Source organism: Vipera ursinii, assembly GCF_947247035.1.
Source record: "Vipera ursinii genome assembly, chromosome: 1".
NCBI lineage: Eukaryota > Metazoa > Chordata > Lepidosauria > Squamata > Viperidae > Vipera > Vipera ursinii.
Genome location: NC_139512.1, coordinates 166986766 through 167007599, shown reverse-complemented (window position 1 = coordinate 167007599; position 20834 = coordinate 166986766). Strand labels below are relative to the sequence as shown.

General features: G+C 41.4%; 1 protein-coding gene across 2 annotated transcripts in view; it reads right to left on the bottom strand.

Annotated features, from left to right (window-relative positions):
• The window catches only part of ITGAV (integrin subunit alpha V), a 75361-nt gene that overhangs the window by 18685 nt on the left and 35842 nt on the right, over window positions 1-20834 (bottom strand). The window contains exons 4-15 of one of the 2 annotated variants that reach the window (XM_083350498.1): window positions 18722-18836; window positions 16133-16194; window positions 14079-14124; window positions 12689-12814; window positions 12192-12236; window positions 10312-10355; window positions 10156-10212; window positions 7924-7976; window positions 6290-6498; window positions 4789-4980; window positions 2840-2885; window positions 610-711 (exon numbers count right to left, since the gene is read on the bottom strand). In XM_083350498.1, the coding sequence (XP_083206624.1) occupies window positions 610-711; window positions 2840-2885; window positions 4789-4980; window positions 6290-6498; window positions 7924-7976; window positions 10156-10212; window positions 10312-10355; window positions 12192-12236; window positions 12689-12814; window positions 14079-14124; window positions 16133-16194; window positions 18722-18836 (1097 nt within the window). The remainder of the gene's footprint in view (window positions 1-609; window positions 712-2839; window positions 2886-4788; window positions 4981-6289; window positions 6499-7923; window positions 7977-10155; window positions 10213-10311; window positions 10356-12191; window positions 12237-12688; window positions 12815-14078; window positions 14125-16132; window positions 16195-18721; window positions 18837-20834) is intronic. The other variant, XM_083350499.1, reaches the window with a different exon arrangement.

Genomic DNA, 20834 nt, shown 5'->3' with positions numbered 1-20834 from the left:
GCCGGTGCTCATCTCCGTTACAAAGCCGAAGAGCCAGCGCTTGTCCGAGGACGTCTCCGTGGTCATGTGGCCGGCATGACTAGACGCCAAAGGCGCACGGAGCGCTGTTACCTTCCCACCATAGTGGTCCCTATTTTTCTACTTTTTTTACGTGCTTTCGAACTGCTAGGTTGGCAGAAGCTGGGACGAGTAACAGGCGCTCACTCTGTTACGCGGCACTTGGGATTCGACCCGCCAAACTGCCGACCTTCTGATCGACAGGCTCAGCGTCCTAACCCACTGAGCCACCGCGTCCCTTTTAGATCCTATACAATGAATCTAATTCCTTTCCCATTTGGAGCAGCCTTTTACAGTGTTATAAACATGAAGAAGGATTTCGACATGGTCCACTGCTTTCGAAGAAAGGAAACTAAGAATCAAATATAAGGAAGCAACCTTCTGTAATTAAAATCATGCATTCAAATCCTGTGATAAGACTAGGAAGCACGGTGAAAGGAAAGACACTCGCCCTTGCATTATTCACTTTCATCAGCTACAGATGTTCCTGGTTCCTTAATTTGACTTACAATGTTAATTGCAAACACTTCATGGGGAATCTATTGAACTTACCAAGAAACCTTTTGACCATTTTCTTCACAGATTTTATTCTCTGGATTTAAAATTGTTGGGGTAACTTCTAATCCAGCATTCACAGTAATGACTGGCCGGGCTCTTCGAAAAGAAACAAAGAAAAACTAGAAAGGGGCACCTGCATGAATCGTTAGACCAGACATGTCAAACACAAGGCCCGGGGGCCGTATCTGGCCCGCAAAGTGGTTTCATGTGGCCCGCGAAGCCATCCTGGAAACAGTGAGGGAACAGCCCCCACTGCCTTGGCCCTGGCCCAGAGACCCTCCTTCTGCCAGAGACCCTCAGATCTGTCCCACTCCTGCCCAGGCCCCCATAGGCACCCTTGATGCCAATGATGTAGAGCTAGCCATGCCCACCCAGTAGGCCATTCGCAGTCCAGCCACGCCCACCCAGTAGGCCGCGCCCACCCTGGCCATACCCACCCAGCCCGAGGGCAACCACAATGCTGATGTGGCCCTCAATGAAATTGAGTTTGACACCCCTTGTCTAGCGGCTAGACCAGGGGTCGGCAACCTAAAAAAGAAAAAGAGCCACTGGGAACCGGTTCCATCACAAATTAAAAAAAGAGGGAGCCGCGTGCGTGTGTCCATGCACGCGCATGCGCAAAAAGGTTTTTTGCGCATGCGCGGACGCACGCGGCTGCCATTTTTTTAAAAATGAGATGGAACCGGTTCCCGGTTGCCCGATGGCGACGGCCCGTCTGCAAAGCTGCCGCTTTCGGCAGCTTTGCAGACCGGCCGTGGCAGCTTCCTCAAAGAGCGGCGCCCCTGCCCGTTCGCGCGGAGGTACGCGCGCACCTCCCCAAAGGTTTGGGGAGGTGCGCGCGCACCTCCGGTCGTTCGGAGAGGTGCGCGCGCACCTCTCGGAATGGGCAGGGGCGCCGCTCTTTGCGGAAGCTGCCGCGGCCCGTCTGCTAAGCTGCCGCTTTCGGCAGCTTCACAGACGGGCCGCGGCGGGCTTCCTGAAAGAGCGGCACCGCTGCCCATTCGCGCGGAGGTACGCGCGCACCTCCGGTCGTTCGGAGAGGTGCGCGCGCACCTCTCGGAATGGGCAGGGGCGCCGCTCTTTGCGGAAGCTGCCGCGGCCCGTCTGCTAAGCTGCCGCTTTCGGCAGCTTCACAGACGGGCCGCGGCGGGCTTCCTGAAAGAGCGGCACCGCTGCCCATTCGCGCGGAGGTACGCGCGCACCTCCGGTCGTTCGGAGAGGTGCGCGCGCACCTCTCGGAATGGGCAGGGGCGCCGCTCTTTGCGGAAGCTGCCGCGGCCCGTCTGCTAAGCAGCCGCTTTCGGCAGCTTCACAGACGGGCCGCGGCAGCTTCCTCAAAGAGCGGCACCGCTGCCCATTCGCGCGGAGGTACGCGCGCACCTCTCCAAAGGTTTGGGGAGGTGCGCGCGCACCTCCGCCCATTCGGGGAGGTGCGCGTGCACCTCTCCAAACGGGCGGTGCCACTCTCCATTTGGAGAGGTGCGCGCGCACCACTGCCCGTTGGAAGAGGTGCGCGCGCACCGGGCGGCTGGGAGCCGCAGGTTGCCGACCTGTGGGCTAGACAATGAAAGGTGAAGTTGTATACACAAAGGATTTGAAGAAGGAAGTAGAAAACAGCAAGAGGGAAAATATTTTGGACAACAATTTTAAACAGAAATAGTCGCCAACCTAATCAAGGGATTTGGACAACTCTGCTATGAGAATTGGGGGCTTTTTTGGCTTAGGTATCCACAAAGCTGTAGAAAATTATGCATGGAACAGACAAAGAGAATGAAGAGACGTTTTCTCCTGTTTTCATAGTACAGGAACTTAACATCAGCTATTAAAGTTGAATGGGGAGGAATACTAGGGAAATTAGTATTTTTAATATTTTCCTCCCAGCACATAGTCAGAATTGGTGAATTTATTCCAATAAGATATAGGAATGGCTAGCAACTTGAATGGCTTTAAAGAAAAAGAATCAAATTCACGACAAACAAATTTTCAAGTCACAATGGCTTCTAAATCAGAGACAGCATGTTCATCAATAAAGATTGCTAAGTAATTGCATGTGAGAAGATGTTAATACCCGCATATTCTACTTGTGAGCTTCCCAGAGACAAGTGGTTGTGACTAAGGTCTGGTTTCAAGCATGCCTCCCATTTAATAAGAGCTATTTTTTTCTTTCTTTTCTAGTTGCTTAGAAGAACTGGACTTCTCTACAAATATTCTTCTGAAAACTTACCTGTATACAGCAACTCGGTCAACACCAAAAGCTCCTACAATCAAATCTGGAAGCAGAAAAAATATATGCAGATTTTTAGATTGGATATTTGTCTACAGCTGAAAACTCATCACCATGATTATTAATATTTTAGAACTAAATAAAATAAAATAGGGCTTTCCCTGAGTTAAATGCTACTCAGGCCTGGACTGACTATAGTTTTAAATTTGGTTTTATTGGGTTAATTGTTATGTATTTACTACATTTATGGTTTAATTCTTTTTTAAATTTTGTATTTTATGTTTTTTAACTTTTTATTGTTTTGAGCTGCCCTGAGTCCTTAGGGAGAAGGGCAGCATATAAATTTAATAAATTCAATTCAAACAAAACTTTAATCCATACAATCTTGCACTGGATTATATTCAGTTGTGTCCATTATCTACAATGGAATGCAAAATAGAGTTTGTACATTCCCCAGCCTTGCTCTACACAGCAGGGAACATTCTAGAGAAGATTTGGGGGGGGGATACAAGAGGGTGAGTTGGGAATAGAAAGGAAAGATCCATTGCATAAATGCTAATATATTTGCAAACTACTTTTTTTTTATTGAAAAGTTTTATAATACATTTTATCTTTAACAATCCCCCTCCCCCTTCTCTACCTATCCCTCCTTACCCCTCCCCCCCTCTCCCCCCCCCCCCCGACTTCCCAGAGCTAAGTACAAGGTATAAAAACAGAAAACAATCATAAACATCCATATGCTAACAACAATAAACTCTTAAATCTATCGCTCTCTAGCTCATATAAGATAACTACAAACAATATTAATATTACATATAAAAAGAAAGAAAAAGAAAAAAAGAAAGGAAGATTTATTCAAATGCTAAATGAAACTTTTTAGTCCCATATTTCTTCTGGATATATTCAATCCATTTTTTCCACTCCATAATATAGCGTTCTTGCGAGTGATCTTTCAAATAAGCCGAGATCTTTGCCATTTCTGCCAGGTCAGAAACCTTTAAAGTCCATTCCTCTATAGTCGGCAATTCCTCCTTCTTCCAATACTGACCTATTAGAAGTCTTGCTGCTGTAATTAAATTCAACATCAGCTTAGTGTCCACAACAGTAGCTTCTGTAATTATACCCAGCAAAAAGAATTGCGGACAAAACTTTATCTTTTGCTTGAAGATCTTCTGCATGTTCCACCAAATTTTTATCCAAAAAGCCTTAACCTTTTTACAAGTCCACCATATATGAAAATATGTTGCATCTTCATCACCGCACCTCCAGCATTTGGGCTGATAATTCGGATACATACTTGCCAGCTTTTTAGGATCTAAATGCCATCTATAAAACATTTTATAAAAGTTCTCTCTTAAATTTTGAGCTTGTGTAAATTTTACGTTCCTCACCCAGATCTTTTCCCACGTGTCCATTGTAATAACTTCTTGGATATTTTGAGCCCATTTTATCATACAATCTTTAACAAGTTCTGTTTCTGAATCAATTTCTATCAATGCAAGATATATCCGTTTGATATGTGCTGGACCCTGATTTCTAATTTGCTTTATCAGATTTTCATCAGTCATTGTAAAACCAGTTTTCTGATCTTCTTTCCACCTGGCCCGTAGCTGGATATATTGAAACCAAGTTTGAATAATCTTCTCATCTCGCAAGAGGCTGTACGGTTTCAGACACCAAACATTTCTTTCCAGACTTAAAATCTCCTTATACGTAGTCACATCATGTTTAAAACCAACATTTATATTTTCTATTGCGTGTTTTGGGATTACCCACAATGGTATCTTACAATCTAGCTTATGTCTATACTTCTTCCAAACTCTCAACAATGCCTGTCTTAAAATATGCACTTTAAACACGTTATCTACCTTCTTATCATACAACAAATATGCATGCCAGCCAAACAACAAACTACTGAACATAAGCCATTATTGCTATAGAAAAATCACCTGGGTAGCCATTTTTGTCTACATCCATAGCTCCTTTCAAGGCATAACCAAAACTTGGTGGCATTGCTTCAGAGGCCCATTGTCCTTCAAGGACCTGAGATGGCATTCCATTCAATCCTTTGGCTCTCCCATTGTAGATATAAACCAGTCCTTTCTTGTCTTCTCCACCATAAGGTGCTGCAACTGCTATGTCTGCAAGCAAAGTGAAAAATGTCTAGCGTCTCTAAATATGAACAAGTACAGGGGCTATGGAATGAAGGTCCATGGATTAACGTGGACTAAGCCAATCTACATTTCAAGCGGTTCTGCCATAAACCATTTAGGTCAGCAGGAACAGTGGATTTTTTTTCTTTTAAGCATGAATTACAGCCAATTCAATCTGATAAGATACATTTTCAAATTAGTAGTGTAACAGTAGTCCTTGAGCTATGCTCATTTGCTCAGTGACTGTTTGAAGTTACAATGGTGCTGCTCCTCTTGAGTTCCAGCTGTCCCAGCACCTCCATGGTCATGTGGATGGCAATTTGGGCATTTGGCAGTCTGTTCAGACTTACAGTCGGTTGCATTGTCCCATAATCAAATGACTGCATTTGTGACCTTCCCTGCTGGTTTCTCCAGAAAATCAATGGGGAAGATGGAAGGAAAGGTTGCAAGTTGCTAAAGTAAGTCTCCCCCATCTGTGCACTCTCTCCAAGCCCCTCTTATGCTCGTGTCATGCCAGTTATGCATGCACCCTTTCTGACCTTGCCCTGTCTCCCTCGCATCCGCAAGCATCCCCTCACACACTCCATCACACTCTCCCTGGCCTGTGCCTCTCAGACACCCCTTGCACCCTCCCCAACCCGCACACCCCCTCACTTCCTCTCCCAGCTGGCAGCAGCCAATTACCTGCCTGGGAGCCTAGCTCTTGAACTTCCAGCCAGCTTCCCCATTGACTTTACCTGTGGGAAGCTGGCAGGAAGTTGCCTTGCCTAACAACTGTGGGAGTTGGTTAACTACAGCAAGGAAGGAATGCAGGGATTGCCGTCACTAATCAATGCTGTCGTGCTTTACAACCACATTGCTCAGCAACAACAAACTTCTAGTCCCACTTGTCGTCATAAGCTGAGAACTATCCAGTTTAAAGATATGTTTTCAAGTTCAAAGCGTAAAGGAATTTAGCACTAATCCTATTAATTAGAGGTAACTTTATGTAAGGTAGCACTTGATACAGAAGTAGAGGTCATTCCGCAGTTAAAATAAATGCAATGTGTTATTCTTTATTTGTGCAGTACTTTTTCAAAGCTTCATTTTTTTTTAAAAAAAAAAAGATGCATTAACTCAAACAACATTTGCTTGCTAGATTAGAGCAAGGCCTACCAAAGCATTAAAATAACAAACCAACAAACAAACATTTTGAACCAAACCACAGGGTTTAATCAAATTGTAACTAAAAAGTTTAAAATCTAAAAAGTTTAATCAACACAATAGTAACGACGACGACAATGACTGAATACAATACCATTGAAGCCATCCTGGTCAAGGTCTCCCAAAGGGGCAATTGAACTGCTGAATCTTGCAAAGACTTCAAAGCCATTCAACTTCATGGCTGAACTTTGAAATCCTCCAGAGACTTGTTGGAGGTAAAGAGACACCTGGCCCACTTCCAGAAGCTTGCCGTCTGAACCACGATCCATAAAGAGTGGGGCACCTACGAGCAAATCTGTATAGCTAAAGTTGGGGGCAGAGGCAGAGAGAAAGGGAGAGAAAGTTGTTCATTCAACACAAAGATCGCCTCTGTTATATGCATCATCGTAGGCCATTATTATGCTCCATGGAGTACACAGCGATTGGGAGAAGGAGGAGAGAATGAACAGCCCAAGAATACAAGCAGCTGGGTGTGACTGGAATCGAATCCCAGGTCATATCTCTTGCAGCCAAAAGAATTATAAAACAGACAAGGTTACAATCATAACAGGCTGACTAGGGAATCAGTCCCATCAGTGGTACTCATATCTGAGGCTTAACGTGCGTAGGATTGCACGTAATTATACTGGGTGTGTAATTCATTATGACAAAAAAAATAACAACACCCCCCCTAGATATTGTTTAGTCATAAAATGCAGCAGCTAGGAATGAGTGGGGAAAGAAAAAAGGGAAGAAAGGAAGTTGAGGATTAGGAGAACTAGAGAAAAGAATAATGCTGGATAGAAGTACAGGTCATTTTCATATTTTTTTTTGTAAATTTGCTTTTTTTGTAAAAGAAAAAGGTGCCGGAACTCACACATGTAATACAACCCGCCTTGTCTACCCTACAAGGTTCCATCCAAAAAAAAGGTGCCAGAACTCTGTTCTGAGCGTTCTATGAGGAAAAAAGCCCTGGCTACCACAACTGGGATCAGCAACTTGGTTGTTAAGCGTTTGCTAAGCGTAACTGTGACTATGCCTAAGATCCTACTTCAGTTTTCCTTTGCTTTACAAACCTGCGAAGGTCATAAATGTAAGTGGTTGATTATAAAGTTACTTTCTCGTCACCATCGTAACTAAGAACGGTCACCAAATGAGTCAGTTGCTAAATGAGGACCAGCTGAAAAGGCTGATGAGAGAAGGTTCAGGCTGGACATACAATCAAAAAGAATGATTTCTGCCCTCACAGGATTTGAAGTTCTACCAGGGAAGATTCCAAAGATAATATACTGTAGCTACTCGTGAAAGAGCTGAGAAGGTTAGGCTCCAAAATACCACCCAAAAAATTGGGATCTATTTATCATGGGCTTAAAATCATATGATTTGTACCAATAAGAATGTAAGACATTGCAGTTTTTCCACTTATTGTTGCAGTTAAAAATTCAAGTGTTGTCTTATTCACAGATGATGCATTTTTCATGGTATTTTGGCTGAAATTTTGAGGATTGGCTTATCTGTGGACAAGCTTATCTGTGATTATATATGGTGTTTGTGAAATGTTTGCAGAACTATATCAAACAATCTTAACAGAAGAAGGCCCCAAAAGTGGGAAGGGAAGAGAGTTAAATATGCATGCTAACAGATTTCCATGTTTCTTTCAAACATTTTATTTTTATCTTAGGCAAGATTTTAGAGAACCAGATTTTTTTTTCTCCTTTTCAAGAAGTAGGAAACAAAAGCATGACTTACTGATCTCCGTTGATATCAGTGGCAGCTACAGAATATCCAAAATAAGCAGCTATCTGGGTAACAAATTTGAACAAAAGAAATGCTGTATTAAACAGAAATAACTTAGGAGTTAGAGAGGCATTTTACACCTGCTAAAAGCTTTCTTGCCATGCATATTTCAAAGTCTAGAAGTATATCCTTTTTCCCTAGTTATTTCTGCATATTTGTTAAAATGTTTTTCCCTTGTTATAGAAAGCACACAGATCACATTTTATCCTTTTTATTTTACTAATAGTAATGTGGAGGGAAGCACACCACTGAATATTCTCCACCCACATAACTACACAAAGAATTTCAATTTTAAGAGGTCTAAGGGATGCGGTGGCTCGGTGGGTTAGGACACTGAGCTTGTCGATCAGAAGGTCGGTAGTTTGGCGGGTCGAATCCCGAGTGCCGCGTAGCAGAGTGAGCGCCTGTTACTCGTCCCAGCTTTTGCCAACCTAGCAGTTCGAAAGCACGTAAAAATGCAAGTAGAAAAATAGGGACCACTACGGTGCGAAGGTAACAGCGTTCCGTTTGCTTTTGGTGTCTAGTCATGCCAGCCACATGACCACAGAGACATCCTTGGACAAGTGCTGGCTCTTCAACTTTGAAACGGAGATAAGCACCGGCCCCTAGAGTCGGAAACGACTAGCACGCATGTGCAGGGGAACCTTTACCTTTACCTTTAAGAAATATTTATAAATAGTAAGGCTGCTTCATTGGGACTGAAGTTGAACACGGATGCCTTCAAGCAGAGTTTTTCAACTTTGTGGGCCCTCCTAAAGTGATAAATGAATGGCTGTGATTCCATCCTTCCCTTGGATAACAATTTAATGGAGGTTAGAGGTAGATAAGACATATGGTATTGTTTCAATAATTGATTTTTAATGAAAACAACTTTTTTTTTAAAAAAATTCATTTATATCCCGCCCTTCTCCAAAGACTCAGGGCGGCTTACAAGCTTAGCAGTAGCCTTCATTCTATGTATATGCCTGCTTATTAGGGCTTTCACCCCCCCCCCAAGCGGCATTATTACAAAGTCAGCTTAATTGCCCCCAACAATCTGGGTCCTCATTTTACCTACCTCAGAAGGATGGAAGGCTGAGTCAACCTTGAGCCTGGTGGGACTCGAACCTGCACTAATTGCAGGCAGCTGGTGTTACTTAAGGAGGCATTAGCCCACTGCTCCACCAAGGCTCCTTTTGAAGCTTTTTAAAAAAATAAAACATTTTCATTGGAAATTACAAATAAAAGTTAAATAAGACTTAAAGCCATACTTCTAATGGGGAGAATGAACTTGTAATGTCTGAGTTTTATTTCTGAGACCACCATTCTTATTTCTTGTTCCACGTTTAGTTTAGATGGGCCATTCTCTTTATAGCATCAACCTATAGAAAATCTCGGCTTTGTTGTCACTTTGACTAGATGGAGCATCTGACAAAGACCCACCTTTGAATTTATATCCCGTTCTCTCCGTCCTGCAGCATTTGTTCTCAACTCCCCAGAGCATAAGGCTCCACAGTTAAAAAACCCTAAGAGCCTGAGGAAGAATAGATGGTGGAGACAGGATGGTTGTCTTCAAAGAGCAAAAGACATCTCCTCCTCATAGATAAATGAGGAGGATCAGAACGGGCTTGAAATTGGAAAGCTGCAGATTTCGGCTAAGCTTTAGGATAAAATTTGGACGTAAGAAATTACCAACCATGGAACAGACTGTTTTAGAAGACACTGGGTTCTCTTTTGTGGGAAGAACTGGCTAATCAGCTATCTCCAAGGGATATCTGATATGGATATTTTAAATCTAGCAGTGAACAGGTGATTACATCGGATGCCATATACTTTAAATCTGTAAGAAATGAAAAAAAAAGGGTTTTGCCATTGGCCTGTTTAGGCTAATTATTAATTGGCTCTTCTTCCATCAGTTATTCCACTTGCTAGAATCAGAGGGAACATTGAACTGGGAAGGCATCTTCCATCAGTATAGCCAAGATCACCAGAAAGAACACCTTTTCTCAAAATTGTGATACACAGCAGCCACGATGTTTGAATTTGATTACAGCTGACTTATGACCACGTTTTCTCTCTTAAAAACTTTTCATTTCCTATTTTTTTCTCACTTATTTTGTATATTATATGACCAACGTTCCTACCCTGGTAAAAGGTAAGACATAAATATAAAAATATTTTCCTCTTATAGAAACCAAGTCATACCTGTTCTCCAGTGAAGTTATACATGGATGCCATGCTTTCCCCATTGTAAATGGATACCTGCACAATATATGCAAATGAAATTCTATACCATCGCATATTTGAATGGTTGCTAAAAAGAATAAATTAATTATTTTAACACTAGCTTCTTGTCCTTACCATGCCCAAAGTTTTTGCTGCCCTTGGGACACCCGACACAAAATCTGAAAACAGAAAAAGAATTTTCCATCACCTGTGCAGATAGAATATCAGTCCCCCTCAGAAAGTTTTCCCATGTAGTTCACAATACTATTCTTAGTTTCACAAAGGTTTATCTTATTAATTTTATCCACTAGTTTCCACCCACCCCCCTCTGTTCAATCATATCTCAGAGTATGCCTGACCAAGTCCCTGCAGTTTTTTTGGCAGGGGTTTCAGAATTGGTTTGCCTCCTTCCTAGGGTGGAGAGAGAGTGACTGGCCCAAGACCACGCAGCTGGCTTTGTGCCTAAGGTGGGGCTAGAACTCACGGTCTCCTGGTTTCCAGTTGGTGTCCTAACCACTACACCAAACTGTCTATTTATTAGCAATAAGAGGACTATTTTAACTAGAATGAACAGATTCATTAAGTACTTACAGGTTGACAAAGATATACAAAGCAATAAAGACAAAAGATATGATATATTGACAGTAAGTAATGGTAATAAGACTGGGAGAATTCTTGCAAGACTGGGGGAACAAGAATATGCATAGCTAATTCTCTTTACACAGGAATTCCTTTTAAAAATGCTGTCTCCTTTTCCTCTCATTTTTTTCCCAGAGGGTTTGAGCCAGTGGCATAGGTCATTTCTGGATAGTTATGCTATTTCTTTTTCACTCCTGGGCCTTCTGGAACGTTCCCAATCTTCAAGAGGAATTTGGAGCCTTTTAGGGAGGTATGAAATGGGAGAGAGACTGTGAGTCCACTTCACCCATTCCACAGATGGAAGAACAGGGTTGGCTGCACATTTCCGCAGGTCCTATTCATTCTAATTCACCCAAGTATACAACCAGTGGTGGGATTCAGCCAGTTCACACCAGTTTGGCAGAACCGGTAGCTATTTTTTTGTTGTCCAGGTCCAGAATGGACTTCCGGAAGCGGCATCCACACAGAAAACTGGTTATTCACATATATGAATCCCACCAATGTATACAACTACCTTTTTGGAGTGACTTGATTCCATTTTGCCCAAACAAACTTGAACTGCAGAATTGCATCATGGAGGAAATTATCCTATATTGACATCATGCTCCTGCAGGGCTCCAGAGTGTCTTTCAAAGGTAAGCACCAATTATGTCTCCTTATTAGCAATAGAATAGCACTTAGACGTATACACCGCTTCATATTGCTTTACAGCCATCTCTAAGCAGCTTACAGAGTCAACCTATGGCCTCCAACAATCTGGGTCCTCATTTCACCAACCTCAGAAGGATGGAAGGCTGAGTCAATCTGGAACTGAACAGGATCGAACTGCTGGCAGTCAGCAGTTAGTCTGCAATACTGCATTCTAACCACTGCGCCACCACAGCTCTTAAAAGTATGTGCATCAAGACTATAGGCATCCATGGAGAAAAGAGAGGGGAATGATAAAACATGTGTTTTCACTACAACACTAATTCTGTCCTTCATGTATTTGCATGTTGTTGTTGTAATGAAAACATAGAAAAACAGGTATTACATTGTGAGGTTACATTTTGTTATCACTTCTGAGAGACAGAATATATTGAAATGACACTAACAAGTCAACAGCAGTCTTCTATTTTCACAATCTCTAATGTGGCTCATAAACCTCTTATTACATCTGCAATGAAAGCAGAAAGAATTTTCTCTGATCTTTATTCTTTCATAGCCTCAAGGAAAGATACAATAGCTGAAATAAATAGACTCAGACATGGAAAAGTTAATACAGATTTCAACAGGTCATCTGGATTATTTATTTCCTAGGACTTCCTCAAATCTTTTCCCTGTAGTCAAAATTCATTAGTTTCTGGACATTTTATGGAAATATGAACAAGACATACCTTCTATGCCATCACCATTGAAATCCCCTACGGCAACTGAATAACCTGTCAAGCATGAAAATGAGAATTCAAGAATTAATATTTCAATAATGCATGGAGATACTCTTAATATGTGATGCACCCAAAAACATTTTTAGACATCTATTTTTAAATAAACCGGTTCATGGAGTTGCTGAAATCATTCTCACTGTTGACTAATAGGGGGTGCTATTTCTCTTTCAAAATTGGAAAAAAACTGAATACACAGTTGCAGAATTAGAATTCTCTATCCAATACAGCTTAAGTACAGACTGCATTATTTAAATAATTACTTGAAGAAGGCAAGGGAAAACTTTCCAGTAAATATGTGCCAGTCATATTTTTAAAAAAATTTGACTATATTTAGGATAGTTCTTCTTTCAGAAACTTCAAAAACAAATATACTTCCACTGATCTCATTGGGAAGCTTCATCCCAGCGAAATTTAAAATATTTCCTGTTTCAGAGTCAAGTACCCACCCAAATAACTGTCATCAAAAGTAGCACTAGCTGAACGTGTTGCTAACTGGTGATCGTATTTGGTTGTGTAGACTGTAGCGCTGTATTTTGACATAATCTCAGCCACTTGATCAGAGATTAGCTGGCCTGGAGAAAAGCAAAAGGGAATACCTTGAAATAATACAGTTCTGAGCAGATATTGGTTGTCTCATTATAAAATGCAATTCTATAATATCAGCTTAGAAACTACTCCGATTCAGGCTTGTTGCTAGGTAATCGTGAACAGGACTATAGAGGAAAGCCAAACTAAGTCTGGAAATTAAATAACAATATTTTGATTCAAGCATATCGTAACCAAGCATATCTTTGGCTTCACAAAAGGGGATAAAGATAGCATGATCCTATGTGACAATTAAGTTATGATCTATAAGTCTTTAACAGAAGTTCTTAGATAGTTTATTAGTATAGATTTAACAGAGTGACCTGTATCATTATTTAGGTACCTTGTTGAGTAGCTCAAAATTCAGCAAATGCACTTATATCTAATTCCTAACCTGAGGTTTCTGGATAAACCTACAACTGATAGCAATTAGCATGAAAAACCTACTCCGATTAATCTCCACAACAGTATTCTGTGGTAGAAAAACAGCAATAAAGACAGATGATATTCATTGCTGCTTTTGTACCCAGGATCCTAATTCACCAGAAGCATCAGGCATCAAAGCCTAACATGCAGATGTGCGTAACTGAATCTCTACAACTTCTCTTGCCCAGAAAAGTCATTTTCAAATTTTGAGCAGAGCAACAGCTTAGTTTGATAGCTAACTATGGCAATCAATCAATCTATCTATCAATCAATCAATCAATCAATCTCTGGATTGAAAAAAAAAACAGATAACAATGTAATGGAAGTAAAGAGTTTGCTGCTTCCTGATAGCCCAGATAGTGTAGCCATATAATTTGATTTAAATGTAAATGGTCATTACTATTTGAAAAAATGAGCTATTACAGGAATGTGCAAATAATATAATCACTGTTTACACATTATATGTTTAGGCCACTGCCTGTCACCAGGGAATGTTATTTTATATTGGGGTTTCTGTAATACTCAGGTGCCCCCAAAAGATGCTTCTGCTTTACAACAAGGAATCCACTAAAGTTAATGCATTTTCCCTTCTCCAGCAGTTTATAGCCTTATGAGGATCAGGCACCTCATAGGAGAAAAACAGCCCAGAAAGATCAATAGGAAAAAGACTAAACGCTCATAACATCTCTATTTCAGCTACTTCGAACTTGCAGTAACTTTTTCTGTGGAATTAAAAAAAAAACACAATCATTTTTGTTTTATATCAGGCCTAAAGTAAACAATTAAGTTTAACTGTCATTTTATTCACCAAATCCCATGTTTTACCTTGCCAATAAAAACTTCCAGGTCCTCCAAGTAGAACTCTGTCCTTCTAGAGAGGAAAGACAGAAAGAAAAAGAGGTTTCTTTACTGTAATGTAATATCTAAAAATAAGTACCCAGACTAAGCTGAAATTGTTACAACTTTCAATGACTGAATATTGCTCCACTGTGTCTGATCAAAGATTTTTTTTTGCTTTTTCAGACATGACTCAAACTTCACAGAGAATTCTGGCCAATCTAATACTAGTACTTTTGTTTTCATTTCCCATCGCATTGTTAAGTGCATTCATGTTTTGTGGTATTTCAACTTCCTTGTTTCACATTTCTGTAATGTTCCGTGATTATTATTTTTTTAAAAAAGTCTAGGAAATGTTGCACAACACATCTCATTTAAATCTCATTGCTTACCCATCGATTGAACAGACACTGTTAGGCAAATGTATTTTTCCCCTCCTCAATCCTCTTATTGAAAGAAAAAGATAATAATTCTCACCCACCATGCAGAATGGTTTAAGAAAACTAATGGTGTGCATTAGTTGCAAAGCTAAGCCATAATTTAGGGGTGTGAACGTGAGTTTGCTGAAGCCCAGAAGTGAGTGCCCTGCCTTTTCTATCCTCTTCCAGGAAATAATTAGGAGATGGAAAAGATCAGAAGCATCAACTTCTAGGTTTACACCAACGATTGCCAGTGGCAGCTGTGGCATGGAGAATGATGAAAGTAGGCAGAAAGAGAAAAACAATGCAAAGACTGCTCCTTTCGCACATGTGTCATGACGTTGCACATACATTTGAAACGAATGGAACTTGTGGCGTAACGTTGCTTTCATCGTTTGGATAAAAGCAGCGAAGCCTCTGTGGATGCCTATCCTTGAGGATGGTAAACTTTAATAAAAAAAAAGTCAAGATCACATTGGTTCCTGATGCTGGTTCGTTTTATCAGGCCACATTTTTACTAAATTTAATTTCTGGTTTGAACGTTGCACTTTTACTTGGATGCTGTGATTAAATAAGCTATGACTCGAACAAACCTTGCCTGTTCCAGGCTAAAACCTAGTTAAGATTAATCACAGATGCATGCAAGCAAAAATCTTTGAAGGGTTCCTCGCTGTTAGAAACAAGAAGAGAACGTGAGCCAAGGTAACATTAAGGCTCTTTCATATAATTCTAAATTTGTAGGAAAATACATCCCAACCGTGCCAATTTTTTACTTAACAATCCCAGTCCCTCGATTAATGCATTTACTACAAGGGAGGATATAAAATTTCTGTACATATCAAATGCAGTTCTTTGCCTTGGACAGGGCAAGCTGAGCTTACAGAAATGACATCCTATTCTTTCTTCTTCTCTTTCTTTTCTAGTATTAGGTCACTGAAATCCACTGCTTCTGTCTATGATGGGCGCATTTTCTGTTACTATAATGACAAATGTGTGTACATGTGGAAGAATACACGCACACTGCCTCCCTGTGTACGTGAATATCTCTCATGTATCAGAGCAGTTTAAATTAAAATTTCGGAAATAAAATAACTGAAGATGGCTTAAAGTATGAAAGCGAAGAGAATTTTATTTTTTAAGCCAAGCTCTCATCTAAGTTTAAAGGAACAAGATCCAGTAATGGATTAACATCGTATCTCTTTTTAGCCATTTATTTTCTTTGCTGATTTCCTCCCATGCAATCCTGGACGAAATAAACAATTTCATCAAAAAAGACAAGATGGGAGCATGGTCGTGCCATCAAACCCTCCCACCTTTTGCACATGCATGCAATATCAATACAGGTGCAAAAAGGGAGGGGCTTTGATGGCATGGTCACAAGCCCATTTTGCCTTTTTTAATCCACCCCACCCCCACCACCCCCACACAATCTCCTGAGGATACCAATGGTCCACAGCAACTTTACCAAAATATATATTTAAGGCCATAGGTATGAAACAATAAACTGTTGCTTGTAAAGTTCCTCTGGCAGATTTCTCTGCCCAGGGTTGGGTTTTACAGATACTTTGCCCTCTACTGTGGGGTTCTGAGATTGAAGGAAACGTGCGGAAATAACTTCCATACCTGAGTAAAATCAATACTGAATCCACCTTGACAAAAGCCCTGTCCTTCAGCATCGGTGCTTGCTATGGCAATAAGAAACAATGGAAATGATTGTAAAGTTGTGTTAATACAAAATTTCTACGCGACGTAAGGAAAGCCAGGGTGCAAACTGAGGAGACTAGGAGAGCTGCTTTGCGGGCAAGGATAAGGCAAAACAAACCACCAACCTTATTTCTGGGAAAGATGGCTTGAATGGGGAAAATACGGAATGAATAATCAGTGTTCTGCAACCTGGATCTCTTACAGAATCTCAAAATCTTCAGAAGAGAGGAACAGAGGGACAGCGCCAATTCTGATCCTCTCCTTTCTTTCAAAATAACACTCTGCTGTAATTTATTGTAGGAAAACTCAGTTCTTAGAGGAAATATCCTTGGAGGCTGTAACTTTTCTGGATAGCCTCATGTTGAAGGGTGCTAAGGTCTTCCTACTCAATCTTCTTAGAAAGGTCTTTGTTGTTCAATTCCACTTCCACACCTCACTGCGAGGAGCCCATAATTCATTCTTAAAGGTAAAGGTAAAGGTTCCCCCGCACATGTGTGCTAGTCGTTTCCAACTCTAGGGGCCGGTGCTCATCTCCGTTTCAAAGCCGAAGAGCCAGCGCTTGTCCGAGGACGTCTCCGAGGTCATGTGGCCGGCATGACTAGACGCCAAAGGCGCACGGAACGCTGTTACCTTCCCACCGTAGTGGTCCCTATTTTCCTACTTGCATTTTTACGTGCTTTCAAACTGCTAGGTTGGCACAAGCCGGGACGAGTAACAGGTGCTCACTCTGTTACGCGGCACTCGGGATTCGGCCCGCCAAACTGCCGACCTTCTGATCGACAGGCTCAGCGTCCTAACCCACTGAGCCACCGCGTCCCTTAATTCATTCTTACCTCCTCCCTATTTTTTAGTCCACAAGGACTTCTTAGGGGGAAGAAGATAACGAGTGGGAGTATTCAGTCCTCACTTACATTTTAAGGTGATGCAGGCCAGTTACAAGGGGATCAGCTCACCAGCTGCTTTTGAGAATGCATTTCAGGGACAAGTAACCTTGTACTTCCTACAGCTCAGATAAAACCACATAGCTGGCAACCTGCTAGAAGAAGCACAGCCATCCATGTATTCTGTCCTGCCGCATTTCTGAGGGTGAACTCAGGCACCGAAAGCACAATTGTTAACCACCCTCTTTCCGACATCGGTTGATAGGACGTCATACGGCTTTGTCAATCCTACATTGTGCAGGCATGATCTACAAGTCATACTGAACTAATGAAAAAAGGGGTTTGTTCTGAGTTATTACAAACAACATTGGCTTAAAATACTGCCTGTTTCAAAATAAAAATGTGAAAGATAAACATTCTCTAGAATGACATATTGCTCTTTTCTTCTATATTTACAATGCATTTACGGCTAGAAATAGCAATGAAATACAGTTTGTATTTAAAGAAGGAAAAGGCATTCCTCTTGCAGGCTAGGAAAGAGTCCAAAAAGCTCTTTATGAAATGGTTAATCCTCTGACTATAAAGCTTCACAAAAAAAATTGCTAACAATCTTTTCATTTGTTTGCTCGTTTGATCTTGGCGTTTTTTTTTAGTTTTATTCTTTAAACAGATGTCCAGCCAACTCCAAAATGGTTCACTGACTTCTTTTGAATGGGCCACACGTACTCCATCCAGTTCATACATAATTTGGATTTGCTGCATTATTTTCCCCCAAATGTCCTAACGGATGAGCTTATTCCTGCTCAGTTGTAAAAAAGGGCTCCATTTAGGGGCAAGTATGAAAGGACAGAGGGACGCGGTGGCTCAGTGGGTTAGGACGCTGAGCTTGTCGATCAGAAGGTCAGCAGTTTGGCAGGTCAAATCCCGAGTGCCGCGTAACAGAGTGAGCGCCTGTTACTCGTCCCAGCTTCTGCCAACCTAGCAGTTTGAAAGCACGTAAAAATGTAAGTAGAAAAATAGGGACCACTGCGGTGGGAAGGTAACAGCGTTCCGTGTGCCTTTGGCGTCTAGTCATGCCGGCCACATGACCACGGAGACATCCTCGGTCAAGCGCTGGCTCTTCGGCTTTGAAACGGAGATGAGCACTGGCCCCTAGAGTCGGAAACGACTAGCACGCATGTGCGGGCGAACCTTTACCTTTACCTTTATGAAAGGACAAAGCTTGCCTTGTGATGTCCCAATCTGTGTTTTATCGTTTTGGCATCATTATGGTTAGATATAGATTTGTGAAATCACAGAGACTGCGGTGGGGGTGGTGGGGGTACAGAACAAGCAAATCCAAATAATCACACTCCCATTACCCTCTTCCATTTATTCCCAGATTCAAAGCTTCATAGTGTTTTCTATGAAATCCAACTCTAGAGAAAGTGCTAAAAAGATAAGATTTGCCCTCTCTCCATTGTGTTCTCCATTAAGGATCCCCCCCAAATGATGGTAATGAGTTATGAAGGAACATCATGGAAAATATGAGTGTTTAAGGTGCATTCCTTCAAACGATGCATGAAAGATGATGGTACATAGAAAACAGAATTTGCGCTGTAATTTTAACAAGACGTTCTTTACATACTTGACCTGCAAGGAGCATATTCAACAGCTTTAGACCCGTCGTAAAGATAACAAGTTCCCACAGGCTCCCTCTGCGCTTTCTGTTCAGTTCTCCAGTGGTACAAAGGAGCACATGCCTGCAGAGGAAGTATTCAGAAAGCTCTTTAAAAAGGCCCATGGCCATGAGAAAAATCAAGAGAAAAGAATGGCTATGAACAACAAGCAGCCTCTGAACAAATGGCTATGCACATACTGGATGCGCTTTTCAAATAAGATACATGATGTGCTTTTTAAAAGAACTGGGATGCAGATCCCCCACCCCCCAAAAAGCATGTTAAAATTACAATCAGCCCTACTATGAGTTTGCTAAACTATGAAGTGGGAGGAGTCGATGTAATGTATTTTACAATTCAGTTAAGTAGTGGCTTCATGCACATGTTCAAATAAGCCAAGACAATTCAGGGGGAAGAGCTTGTATATCAATATTATGCTGATGTGGAATGAAGCTGAGAGAATCTCCATGTATCTAAAAGGAAATTTGTTCCCACAAAGTATGACTGAGAAACAGACTCCATGGTTCAATGGCAGGGCCTTCTAAGAAACAGAATCAGAAGTTTGGATAAATCTCAAGGGATAAGAAGAAACCTCCCCATACACTCCAAATACCGTAATATATTTTCTCTCTTCCGCGTAACATAAATGGTCGATATTCATACCCTGAAAAAGTAAAACACGAATGCTATTTGCAATCTTCTCTGCTGGAATCAGGGAGGAAGCTGGCAGGGAAGGTTGCAAACTGCTGCTACCTGTCAAACGATTTCCCCTATTTTCATGCACAGGGGGTGAGTGGGGTGAAAACCCTTCATTGGGCTCCAGAAATAAAACTGGGATCTTTGCGATTCCCACTTCCTTTCTCCATCCTACTGTGCAAGTTCCTTTCTGCACACGAAGCGGGAAGAACTCATGTGCTGGGCTGGAGAAACAAAGAAGGGAACTTTGTGATTCCCCACTTTGTTTCTCCAGCCCAACACACGTAACTGTACACTTGTGATCACAGAGGGGAGAGGAACTCCTGTGCAGGGCTGGAATAACAAAGTGGGAATCCCAAACTCCATTCCTGAAGACTGCTGCAGGAGTTCCCTTCCCTGCATATAGGAGAACTGCCTACCCTCCTTCAGCAGGGAGCTCTTTTGCTCTGTCTGCTTTGGGGATCGAGGTCGTTGAGTGAGACAATCATGTGGACATCTCACTTAATGGCACGAGATTTCAGTCCCAGTTGTGGTTCTAAGTCAAAGATTATCCGTAAAGGGTCACTGAAATTTTTACAGGCAATGATATGGTTACTTTATCAACCCTATACTTCCTACATCTGATACATCTGTTGACTTCAAAGGTGTGACATACCCTCTCCTTTTGCCTAACAATCTTGCTTGATTAGGGCAGCAGCCACCTAGAACAGGGGTGCCAAACTGCCGGCCCATGGGCCGGATGCATCATGCTGAAACTGTGCCTACCCCAGCTCTGGCAATGGGGAAAAGGTCGTGATACGTCACGACACGTCACGTGATGTGGCAAGTTTGACACCCCTGACCTAAAAGAACAGGCAGGCCCTAAGGCAACAAGCAAATAAAGACATTTTTTTTTAAAAAAAATCTAATATATCTTTACATCAACTTTATGTCTTGAATCGATTAAATATATCTATCTACTTACCTATTATACCCATATATCCAGCCATCGATCTAGTAATTTCTAGATAAATCACTTCAATGGGGATAAAATAAGAACAAAGCCAATACAAATAATAACTCTATCTAGTCTAATTTAATCTAAGCTAATGTGCTCCTTTGCAATGTAAGACATTAGTATAATCAACACCCATATTAGTTCAACTTGTGAGGTCTTGCTAATGTCTTACTAGATGGACTCTCCTTTGTTGCCATTTTATATTGTATTATTATTTTTATTGCCCTGTTCTTTTTAAGCTATGATAGCTACCCAGAATTGATAACCTCAGAAAACATATATCTATCTATATCTATATCTATATCTATATCTATATCTATCTATCTATCTATCTATCTATCTATCTATCTATCTATCTATCTATCTATCTATCTATCTATAATTTATTT